The sequence below is a fragment of the Indicator indicator genome, chromosome 20, assembly GCF_027791375.1.
Source record: "Indicator indicator isolate 239-I01 chromosome 20, UM_Iind_1.1, whole genome shotgun sequence".
NCBI classification, from domain to species: domain Eukaryota; kingdom Metazoa; phylum Chordata; class Aves; order Piciformes; family Indicatoridae; genus Indicator; species Indicator indicator.
In genome coordinates this window covers 19682826-19695103 of record NC_072029.1, presented here as the reverse complement: position 1 = coordinate 19695103, position 12278 = coordinate 19682826, and the positions used below count along the sequence as shown (strand labels likewise).

Genomic DNA, 12278 nt, shown 5'->3' with positions numbered 1-12278 from the left:
CACGACTGCCCTGCAACAGCACACATCTGTAGCTGTCCCTCACGCCTGTGCCTGCTCCTGCAAATGAAAGGGTATCTCACTAACAGCTCTCAGCCTCTCACGAGTTCATCTTTGAGGTGTATGTGTGCAGAAATATCCACCGGGAAAGCACTGGAGGAATTTAGCATTCTGCTGGGTTATTTCTACCTAGCTGACACAAGGTGGCACCAGCTAGGACTCCATTACATCTGGAGGGAAGAAGGAAACACACCTTTCCACCTGCTGAACTTACCATTGATGTGCCACAGCATCTGGAACCCACTCCTAGCGTTCAGTCCATCAGAATAAAACACCACGTGCAGGCTGGTCCCTGTGGTACCCCCTGCCAGTGGAAGGGACTGTCCACAGAAAGTGCCTATCAGGTTGGACTGTACATCAGGCCCATCATAGAGCTGAAAAGAAACAAAAACCATCTCAGTGAGTAAAAAAGCAGCTTCTTATTCCTTTATGTTTTGTACAGGATGGCAATGCAAAAGCAGTGAGAATTCCTACACTGGCCACCTTTGCACAGCAGTTTGAGCCCTGGGAGTGTGGAAAGTGCTGGATGAAATGATGAGCAAATGAGCAATATGCCTTCAGAAATGGCTGCACATTCTACACAGCAGGAAGATCTTGCTGCTTCTGTTTTGGTGTGTATTGGGGGTTGCTGGGGAAGAAGATAAAAGGCAAATGACAATGATCTGAAATAGAAAGTTAAAGGGGATGTGACAAGTCTGATTTGACAGCTCATCTAAAACACTCAGTGCCTCCAATCCCCTTGGTGACAACTCTGTCTATAAGACTGCACTCAGGTGATTTCAGGACTGTCTGAACTCATGATGGAGAAAACTGAGCAGTCAGCACCACCAGGGCCTCCTGGAGCAGCAGGAATGAATTGAAAACCAAAAGCAGATCCTCGAAGCTCACACATCTGTGTTTAGTGTTTCATCAGCTTATGAACACGTGCTGCTTTGGAGGAGAGGTAGAGTGAGCCATCCTTGCTGAACTTTTGTTCTCAGAAACATTTTGTGTTTGATCTCCTAATCACATACTCTGCATGATGGTATTTGACACTTGGCAGACATAGCCAAAGAGAGACAGAAATCCTCCATTTCACTCTTAAAACATCACCACTCTAAATAAAACAACAAACAACAACTCAGGCAGAATCCCAAATAAAATGCTAAGGAAATATTTGTGTGTTTCAGTCTGGACATGTGAAGTTGCTCAGATGGTGACATTTAACTGCAAACAGTCAGTGTTCGGTGGGGTGGGCAGTGAGTGCTTAAAGCTTTTAAGGCCATTTCTGTTAGTTGTCTCCAGATAGGTTCAAAGGCTCTTGCAGCAAATCATGCTGATTATCCAGCTCTGCTCCTCACCAAATACCCCACTGCTGTGTCCTTTTGGGGTAAGATGTTTTGAGATAAGAACTGTAAAATTGCCTTTGCTTTATGATATCAGTTGACAGCTGGGGTCAAGTTAGGAGTTGCTTTATGATTTCTACTTCTGTTGTTATGATTCTTAATGTTTAGGAATACAGCAGTCCCTGGGCTTTCCTACCACCCTGCACGGTTCATCTGATCAGCTGCCTCACAGACCACATCCTCCTAACAACCCAGCAGATAGCTGGCAGAGAACCCATGATTGAACTTTCCCATTGTGAATTTTCTGGCATGCTTCCTTTCAGAATTTCAGCAGGAACTCTTCTCCGTTCTGAGGCCAGCACTACAAAGTTCTCTCCATGCAAAGACTCAAACCTGTGCTTTCTAGAGAAACAGCCAACATTTAGTTATTTTTGCTCTCCAGTCAAATCTCTGTTCTGAATATCTCTTATTCCACTAAGGATTCTCCTGCACTCATCACTGTCTGGCATTACACTGTAGGCTGATTAACCACTCTGGCTACTCATTTTTGCACACATTTTCTGGCAGACACACATGGGAATGAGTAATTAAACCTTCAGCTTTTCTGTTCAACAGGTTAGTCTTGCAGAACCTTCTTATTGTTGATTGAAGACATAGTTGGGGTCAATAAATCTCCTCAGATGGTTTCAAATGCTCATGCAGACAGTCTGGTTTGAATGACTTTTAAAATGAAAAATAGTTGGATGCAGTTCAGCCAGAAGTTAGAGGCAAACTGCAGGACTAATTCTGTGGTGATATTCTATAGTCTATTTTATGGCTGCTGGCCATAAATTCCTTTTGGTTTCAATCTTGCATTGCAATGAAAGGCTCGGAGCATGAGAAGTGTATTGGAACTTGAGAGGAATCATTCAATTTGGTGTGATTTCCTCAAGTCAGATCAGGAAAGTTCCTACTTGGAGTTCCATTGCTGGTAGATTTTGCAAAGCCTTGATCAGACGTGGTCAGTAACATATCTGAAATCGTTGTGAAGATGAGATGTGAAGAAGCTGAACATCCATCTGCATTCCTTCCAAATGCACAGCACCAGCTGACAGACAGCTGAGCTGTCCCATTCCCAGCATTACTGCCATGATCGTCCTCCCTGCCACGACCCTCCTCCATGCCAGGCTGAAGCCTTTATACCTTCTTCTCCAGATTGAGTTCAGCAAAATGAAACAGTCTCAGATCCAGACAGATTTTTTCATAGCACTACTTCAGCCATTCTGTGCTATACACTGCTCATATTTCTGTGGCTTCAAGCCATGGAAATCTTACACTAGAAAAATATGAATGAGAAAGAATGAATCAACGTGGAGACCAGGCATCTGAGCAAACCCCTAGGTTAAGTTACATATCCAACGGTCAGCTGCTGGCTTTAGTTATTGCAAAGGGAAAACAACAAACCCCCAACTGTGGACTAAATCACTCTGGAAACTTCCCAATCCCACAAACCCCTCGACCTTCAGGAGTCTCCTGTAGCTGTGAGTCATCGACTGTTATTTGTGTCTAAACCAGCAAATGTCCCAGTTCTGTGTAATCTCCCCTGAAAGCAGCCTGTCAGTTTCTGGAGACACATAGAGTGGTTTCCATGGCAGCCCCGCGGTGCGGCACTGCCCCGCGGTCCGGGTCGAACAGCTCGGCAGGGAGCTGCAGAGCCTGGCCAGCTGTAGCTGCTGGAGAGAGGCAAAGCCGCCGTCGCTGCTGGAACTTCAGCTGTCTGTCACCTCCGACTGAAGGGAGCAGCTGTGTGCTCGCACAGGGCGCGTTGGAGTTTCCGACCACATTCTGCTCTCAACGCAGATACGGGCAAGTGAAACTGAAGCAGCATTGCATCTGTCCCTTGGAGAGTGCAGGACAACTGAATTTTCAGGCCAGTTTATTAGGCACTCTGGTACCATACAGAGTCTAGGATCTGGGGATGGTCTCCCTCCCAGTGCTTGCTCTCCTTTGTGCAGATGCTTCTTTCGTCATTTATTTATTGTTCAGCCTCCACCAGGCAATCCAGGGGCTTCCTACTGGTTTTGGCAGACAACCCAACAGCCAAACTGCAGACAGCTGCAGCAGCTGTCCAGGCCCCCAGCAGCATCCAGAGTGCTCCATTTCACCAGCCTGCAGCCCAGCGCTGGGCCCAGGAGGGGCTGGTTTTGCATTCAGATGAGTTATTGGGCATGGGCTCAATAACTGCATGAGAAATTGCTTACCAGGCTGCCTTGGAGCAAGCCTCTAGGCTGACACACAAGTAAGAAGGGGAGGTACAAGGAACTGAGCTGTGGGACTGCCCTGCAGCAAAGTGGCAGCTGAAACCCATCTGCTGTCCATTTGGTGTGGGGCTGAGGCAGCAGGGCTGGCCAAGGCTGCAGGAGTGGCTCTGCTCCTCTCCCAGAGGAGATACTGTGGTCACCAGTGTTGCATTTTGGCTTTTCTGACTCTTCAGCCTGGAAATAAGTATCTGACACCAGTACTGATGGCCTGGGTGCCACAGCTGCTCACCTCTCTTTGGAGGAGCAAAGCTAAGTGTCATGATCTGTGTCACTGAGAAGCTCAGAATGTGCTAAGCTGACCACCAAATGGAGTTTCTGCTGCAGGGAAAGAGGTAAAGACCTCAAACAAATGAGAGGAAGGAAAGTCTGAACGGCTTCCATCTGGGGCATATTTGGGGCAGGGACATTTTTTTAGCCAATACCTTATCGTGTTTATTCCTTCTTGAAAAGAGGGACTGGCAGGAGCCTTCCAGACAGGTAGTGGGACCCCATCTGTTTAGCTTTCCTGGCAGAAACCTGGTGGTTTGGGGTTTTTCAGGGCAAACTTTTCATTTTCTCTTGCAGAACTTTATTTTTGTGAAAATACTTTTTTGCCCCTCCCCCCCCCCTTTTTTTTTTTTTTTAATCAGGGAAATCGTTATAAAAGGAAACTCCAAACCTAACCTGCCCTGGAAAAAAAAGCTTCTTAAACACATTAATTGGACATAAAACATAGACTCAATCCAGAGATAATGGAGTCTTCAAAGGCAGACTTCCAGTTTCATATGAGGGGAAAAATAGAGTCCATGAATACTGACACTTCTCATGTTACTGTACTGGAAATAATGCTGTTACCAGATGTCATTCATTCATCCATTCTATAATTATGAGCAATTATATTAATAATTGCCCCAGTTTGAGTCTTGAAACAAATTGTTTGTACCCTGAAAGCCTTTGGACAGGGAGCAGCAAGAGCCCTGTGCTGTCTTTGCATCAGTCAGGAGAGGAGATTGTGCCTTGGATCAAAGCAGCACAGCTGTGAGTGCCCCACCACTGCCACAGCCCTGGGACACCCTTGCAGAGTGACCCTGACACACAGGAGCCTCCCTTTCCTCTTGCAAGTGGGGACACAGGATTGGTCTAGCTGCTTAGACAGCTCTTACTCAACAGGTCGTGGTTTGGACAGGGGATTCTAATGGCACCGCAACAATTACGTTACCAAAGCCCAGACATTGCATTCATCATCCCATCAGGATGCACTCCCAACAGGGATCTCCTGGTTGTTAAAGCAAGAATCAACACAAATAAACATTACCAAGCAACACATTTCCTTCTAGAACAACAGGAGTGCAAGCTTAAGAACCTTCAGGTTCCTGTGTCAGCCACAGGAGCAACCAAACTAAAGCTGTAAGATGTGGCATGTTGCGCCAGCTGAGCACTGCAGCAACAGTGGTCACAGAAACCAGGGCAGCTGAAGACTCAGAGTGGCTGCTGGAGCCTTGTTGTTTCTGCACTAGCAGGAGAGCAAACCAGGGTTATGTTCACCATTGGAAAAAAAGTCCTCCTTAAGAACTCGTTCTAAGTAATATTTCCAGATGCCGATTTAAATCTGTTTCTGCCCTAGATGTCTCCTCACTGATCACTGCAGACAACCTTCTGGTCTCCACACAGTGATTCACCTTCACTTCTTAACCACTTTATTCCCTAGTGCAGGGGAGTGGGACACTGTGCATCACTAGGCATCTAGGCACACTGGTTAATCATGCTGGGATGCATCCAACACATGGAAATGTAGGAATGGTGAGGTTCTTACTAGTAAGGGTTGTATCTGAGTCTATGTTTTGTCTCTTAGCCTGAGCCTAAAATACTCAGAGGCCTTTGAAGGTCTCAAGCAACGTGGAATTCCACACTGGACTGCAGGCACAAGAGTGTCCATCTCTTACATTACCACTTGCTATTTCCTCAAAGAAAACACAACTCCTGCCCATTCCTGTCTTTCTAGGAAAGGGTTGTTTCTCCAAGTGTTATAAACCCAGACACTGTCTTCAGCAAGGCTCTGGGTTGATTGTAAGAATGTCAGCAAGGCAGGCTGTGTCTTCTGGATAAAATGATCCAGAACCAGGAAACAACTGCAGTTTGAGAAAGGAATGCCTGGAAGACATCCACCTAGTCAGTCAACCCCAAGACCTGCAATCAAAACCTTATTTGTTTAGCATGTTTTAAATCTCCAAGCCTATGATGAGAGAGCAGCTCCCCCTAATCACCATGCTGCCTGGATGGAGAAGGCCTCAGCCAGCAGCAGTGGGGCTGGAGGCTCACTGAGGCACACCTAGCGGAGCAGCCTGAGCTGACAGCAAGGCAGCCCGGTGCAGGAGTGTGCTGGCAAAGCCTGCTGCTCTGCTGGGCACTCTGGGTGCTCCAAGGCAAAGCCTGCTGCTCTGCTGGGCACTCTGGGTGCTCCAAGGCAAGGCCTGCTGCTCTGCTGGGCACTCTGGGTGCTCTGGCCCCTCCTCAGGGCTCCATCACCCAAGCCCAGGCTCCCTCACTGTCCTGTTCCTGATTCTGTGCTTCTCCCTGAGGTGCAGGCCAAGGCTTGCTGGCATGGTCAGCATCCAAAGGGTTCCCTGCAGTGTTTCTGCAGCTTTTGCTGACCAAGGGGCTGCCCTTGTGACAGTGGGACCACACATGGCTGGCCACAAGGCTGTGGCTGTTTTGCCAGTGCCTCCTTTCCTCAGTGCCTCAGAAGCTGAGGCGGTTCCCCTGCGGTGAGAATCCAGCCACTGTGGAGGAAGCAGGACTGCTCCTGAGCTTCCCAAGGCTATTCTTCAGCAGAAAGCTGCTGCTGTGGGAAGAGTCCTTACAAAGGGCTGTGCCTTAGGACACAGCAGCTGGGGGGAAGGAGAAGGTGTGCAAGAGTCTGAGCAGTTTGCAGCACTGCTGCCTGGGTGTAGGGCTGAGTGCAGATCCTCACCTGCTTTGCCAGTCAGAGCTGAACTGCCAGTGCAGGCCACACCACACTGACACCATCACAGGCCAGAGAGGGCAAGATCTGCTCTGGCTTTCTCCTCAGCTGAGACGATTTGCATCACACAGAACTACAGCAACTGAGGAGAGCTTGGTCTCAGTAGCCAAAGGAGGGGGAAAAGGGAAGCATCCCTGCCTCTTAGGCTGTCAGGAAAGCAAACTTCTTGCTCCTGGGACAGTGGGAAGGGGAGGGACAGGACCCTCCTCAAAGTCCAGTGTGGTTTCTCTGAGTCATTTGGGGGCTTCTCTCTGATGAAGGGAAGCTTTGACCAGTTCAGATGGGGTTTCTCCAGCCACATGTGACTCTGTGCTGTGATGCCTGTGCTGAGCAACTGCCCTGGCCAGGCTTTCCAGCAACATTTAGAATGCAAAGAAGAAAAAAGAAGAATCAAGCTGCAAGCAAACAAGTCCCAAGTTCCTCTTCCCCAGCAAGGGGCATGCAAACCACCCACCCATGGCTGCATTTCACAGGCACTTCACTGTGCTCCTTCCTGAAGTCACATTGCTGTGAGCTGGCAGAATGTGGAAAACACATGAGTGCATGAAGCTCTGACTCACTTTGTGAGTCCAAGGGTAGAGTCTGTCCCACATCACTCATGCTTCTTGCCATCTGAGGTGTCTGCAGGCACCAGGCAACCCTTTCATCACTGACAAATGTGGCTGTCTTGAGGGGTGAGGACTTTGGTGTGCATTTGTAAGTCTCCTTCTAACTTTCAACCAGAAAAGCCAAAAAGTTGTGCTTCCATCCTGACAAAGCAGGAAACCCAAAATCTGAGTGCCAGCCTTGTCTAGGGTGGGCAGCTTTTGGCCTGACACTCTCCTGGGGATCCACAGCTCTGACTGCAAATCAGCACAAGAACTAGGACTCCCTGGGGTTCCAGCGGTGAGGCCTGCCACAGTCTGAAGGCGTTCAGGAATGGGCTGGCATGGTGCCAGCTCCATGTGAGTGTGTTAACGGTGACCACTGCAGCCTGGCCAGCAGGCTGTAATTCGATGTCTGCCTGCAGAGCCTGGGTGGGAATAGTTCAGCTATTATCTGCTCCCTGGGCTGAGGCACTGCCCCTGACATCCTGTAAGGCAATGCATGGCCATAAGCAAAGCACCTCCCTGTGCTTGGGGAATGCCTGCAGCACTTTAAAGGATACACTCCTAACAAGAACCTTCATCTCCTGATGTGGTTTAGCAGATTTGTTAATTAAAATTGTAAAAGGAAGCAAATCTAGAAACAGGGTAAGCTTTTTTTTTTGCTATTACAAGCTAACAAAAAGAGAGGATAAACCAGCTGGGAACAAGCAGCAGTCTAATGCAGTATTCCCAGATGAAGAAGAAGGATATTATGGCACATCCCTGGAATGCTACTGTAGTTTAAAAAAGGGGGGAAAAAAGAGATATCCTGTTACTAGCAGAAGGAAACTGCTCTCAGGGGCAGATGCCTTATTAATTACTGTGGTAACCTTATAATACTTCACCTACACAGGGGCAACAGTGTCTGAACCACTTGGAGCAGGTAGAGACTGGGCTGCCTAAGTGCATGGCACTAAGCAAGCAAGGGAGTTCTCTATTCCAAAGAGGAGCTCTGTGCTGCCCTGCAGCAGGAAGGCTGCTGCTGCTATCAGTCAGTTATTTGCCCCTGCAAGATGCTGCTCTGCCTTAACCCATCCTGCCAAACTAATGTGCAGCCTAGACGCAAACGGAGAGCTCTGAAACTTCTCTTGCTTCATGGGGACACTTTGCTGTCTGCATTCTGCAAGAGGCTGGGCACCTCTCTTATTGAAGGCAGATAGCAGACAGACTGGATGCTTGCACTTTTGGAGCAGAAGAACATAGAGGGAGGCTGTCACTGAAGGTCATAAACATTAGTGGTTTGCAAAAGGTATGTTTTCTTGTATAAGAAGGGAGTAAATTTCAGTCCTCCTGCAAGCCTCTGCTCTTCAGGGCAATAACTTGTCATTCTCCTTACTTACCCAATGGCTTTGCCTCTGTGGAGATTATCATAGAATAGAATCAAGAAGGTTGGAAGAGATCTCAAGGGTCGTCAAGTCCAACCTGTCACCCTACACCTCATGACTATCTAAACCATGGCACCAAGTGCCACGTCCAATCCCCTCTTGAACACCTCCAGGGATGGTGACTCCCTGGGCAGCCCATTCCAATGGCCAACCACTCTCTCTGTGAAGAACTTTCTCCTCACCTTATGTTCTGTCATGCTAAAGAAGGTAGTTCATCATTAAAGGGGAAGAGTTAAAGATAAGCTTGTTCAGCTGATAGCCGGGTGAATGTAGCAGGAAGGACGTTTCTATGCCCCTGTCTGCAGTATCTCAGTGCCTGCAGCCTGATGACTCCTCAGGAAGGGCTAATGTTGGTTACTAAGGCAAGCCACAGCAGGCAGTACAGTGCAAAGCCCATCCAATCCAAATACAGCTATGCAGCATCACTGGGAAACAGTCTGCCCTCTGGCATGCCTTGCATCACATCAGCGCCACTTCTGCACTTTATCTGAAGCAATTCATCTCACACTCTTGCACATGCACTGTGAGATTCCTTCCACAGAGTCAGGGCCCCTGTGAAGGTTGTTAGTGACGAGCCAGCCCCTTGGAGAGGCCATGGGGCTAGACTGTGGAGGAAGTGCTCACACAGGACTTGTGCTAGGTACTGACATGGTTTAAAATGGCAGTTGTGTGTCCCTCCCACACTGCCCCTTCCCAGTCTCTGGCAGCCATGTACAGGGGCAGAAGATTGTCATCAAGTCAAAAGAGCTGAGCGTTTTCCTTCCTCCTTGACACAGGGATCCATAGCTGTAGAAGCTGAAGCAGCAGAGGTGCAGGCCCTGCCCAGGCCAGCCCCAGGCAGAGTCACTCAAGGCTGCCCATGGAGAGGGAACGATGCTTACTATGAGTAACACCAACCAGCTGCTGCTGGCAGGGGCCTGGCTCACCAGGAACATCCCTTGATCAAAGGGGAAAAGGAAATGGGTACACAATGCACAGCTGACTGCTTGTGCAGCTGGGGCTGCACCCCAGCCTGGGGCAGCCATGTGCTCCTGTGCTCCTTGGACATCTGACTTTGTCCTCCTGTATTTGAAACACTGACCTGGGCTGAGTGGTGATGATACCTTCAGTGACTGACACCCACCAGCAATACCTGCATGTACAGGTACATGCAACATTTCTGACTCATAATCCAGGGATATAGCAAAATAATCCATAGTAAACAGCAAGTTGAGGTATTCTGTGTCCATCAGACTGCTGGAGGCAAAATGCTTCCTGTGCTTTGGGGGCAGGGCTGTAAGTCAGCCTTACCCATGAAGCTGAAGAGTAGGCCTTTGCCCAGGATGGATACTGGGAGTGTCCAGCAGGCCAGGCCCAGCTGTACTGGGGTACACATCTTGCCCAGGCCAGCTGTCCCCACCCCACCATGATTTTCTCCTTCAGAATTCAAAGGATCTTTAATAAGAACCAGAGCTGTAGTGTGAGCCATTTGCAGTGGCAGAAAGGTCTATCCACATGCATTAAAGCTGCTCCTCCTGCTGCCTTTGAAAAGCAGCTCTGCTCAACTTTTTATTTTTATTTTTTGCAACTCCCTTGCCTGATTTACTCTGCTCAGGCATGTCAGCTCCCTGACACCACACCTCTGCAACACCTTACCTTGGCTTTCTCCATCACATGTCGCTTCCCTTTACTCCTACTACCACCACAACCAGAATCACCACTAGCAGGTGGCAGAGGAACAATTTACCTTAGCTGGAAGCTGTGAGCCTTCTGGTTTTAATTAACCTTTTTTCCCATTGGCAGTTGTGTCAGACTCCATATGCATATCAGACAGAGAAGTCCCAGATCTCTGCAGTCTGCTCAGTGAGCTGCACACTTGTTGAGGATGGTTCCCCCTTTGCCCTACACCAGAGGGCACTCAGCCTTGCCAACATGCTCCCTTGTGCAAGAGGTAGGGTGCAAGCAAACAGCACTCACTTCCTTGTTCCCCAGTTCAACCTTGGTCTCTTTTTTTGCTCCATGGCCCATATCTGTGCAGCATGCAACAACCAGATGAAACATCTGTTCCAAAAGGCATTTCCTAATGGCATTGGGGGAAGATTTGTAGGTACTGTCACATGTATTGCAAATTGCAGCCTCTTTAGTACACTTCCACAACTGTTTTTCCCTTGCATTTCCCTCTTTGCACCTCTTTCAGTCTGTGTGCAAGGACTTTTCTGCTCCCTGTCTCCTCACTCCTTCCAATATATTTTATTTCTGTTCTTTTAAGTGATTTGGATGGGGTCCTTGCTGCTGGCACTATCCCACCAGCCTTGATTTATACCTAGAATAGTGTCTCCTGGCAAGTCTCTGCTCCTCACTGGCTGGCTACTGTGTGCAGGGCTCCTGCTTTTCACAGATCAAGGGTTAGGCATCTTGAGTCTAGCACTGGCCTCTTCACTTGGCTCCAGTATTTCCTTTTCAGCCTCATCACAAAGCTGCACAAGGGTTTAATAGTCAGTTCTCAGTACACTGCTCCCTTGTTTATTTTCTCCATATGTCCATTCTTTGTTTCCCTTCCTGGCCAGCAAGAGAAGAAAGCTGGAAGAATCCCACTTTTGCCAGCTTATTGCCAATTCTGAGCTGTGAAAGCTGGCACAGCAAGGAAGCAGAGGGAGTGAGAGAGGATGTCTAGAGGGATTAGATTAGCCTATCACCAGACCTCTTGCTAGATCTTCTACAAGACCCCAGAAATGTGGGCACTGCTCCTGGTGCTGCTTTAAATGTCAGTCCCTCTTGTGCAAAACCGAAGCAGAGCCAGGGGCTCTGTGCTGGCATCCTGTACAAGGGTGAGGTCTGAAGGATGGATTAGCTCAGCAAAGCAGTGCAGTTGTGGGCACTCCATGTCCTACAGTATGGAGTACAAAACTGAGAGAAAAGATCTTCTCAGTTGCCACAGAGCTAAAATTTTGGAAGAAATGAAAAGAAAGGGCACTTGTCTTTAGATTGACTGGATGGTTTTCTTGGGCTAAAAATGTCTCATTCTGGCTGTGGGTAAATTCAGTTTCTTTCAGTCCCTTTGAAGAAGCAGATTCACTAGGAAAAAGAAAACACAACCAGGAGGCACAGCAACCCTCGCTTTCAAAATGCAAAACCAACCCATTTTAAAGTTCATTCCCTTCACAGGCAGAACCAAGGGGAAATAATTGCCTCATTGCCTTTTGGCCAGCAATTCACTGTTCTCAGGATTTCTTCTCCTTTACATGAAGCTGGAATCGTGGCACCTCACTTCACCCCTAAACGCTGTGTAATACTTCTGTAACACTTCTCCTCACAGAGGGAGAAGGGACAAACCATTTGGACGGAACACTTGAGTTTTAATGGCTAACTTCAGACACAGCCTCACAGAACACAGCTGGTTGGAAGAGATCTCCAGGCTCATCCAGTCCAACCCTCCACCCAGCACTGCAGGCTCAACACCAAACCATGTCCCTAAGCACCAGCTCCACACACTGCTGAAACACCTCCAGGGATGCTGACTCCAGCGCTGCCCTGGGCAGAACATTCCAATGGCTGAGAACCCTTGCAGGGAAGAAAGATTTCCTGAGATCCAACCTGAACCTCCC

At 48.4% G+C, this 12278-nt stretch overlaps 1 protein-coding gene across 1 annotated transcript in view; it reads right to left on the bottom strand.

Moving 5' to 3' along the window:
- The window catches only part of CUBN (cubilin), a 162792-nt gene that overhangs the window by 102217 nt on the left and 48297 nt on the right, over window positions 1-12278 (bottom strand). The window contains exon 28 of the mRNA XM_054390004.1: window positions 272-431. Coding sequence (XP_054245979.1) covers window positions 272-431 — 160 coding nt within the window. The remainder of the gene's footprint in view (window positions 1-271; window positions 432-12278) is intronic.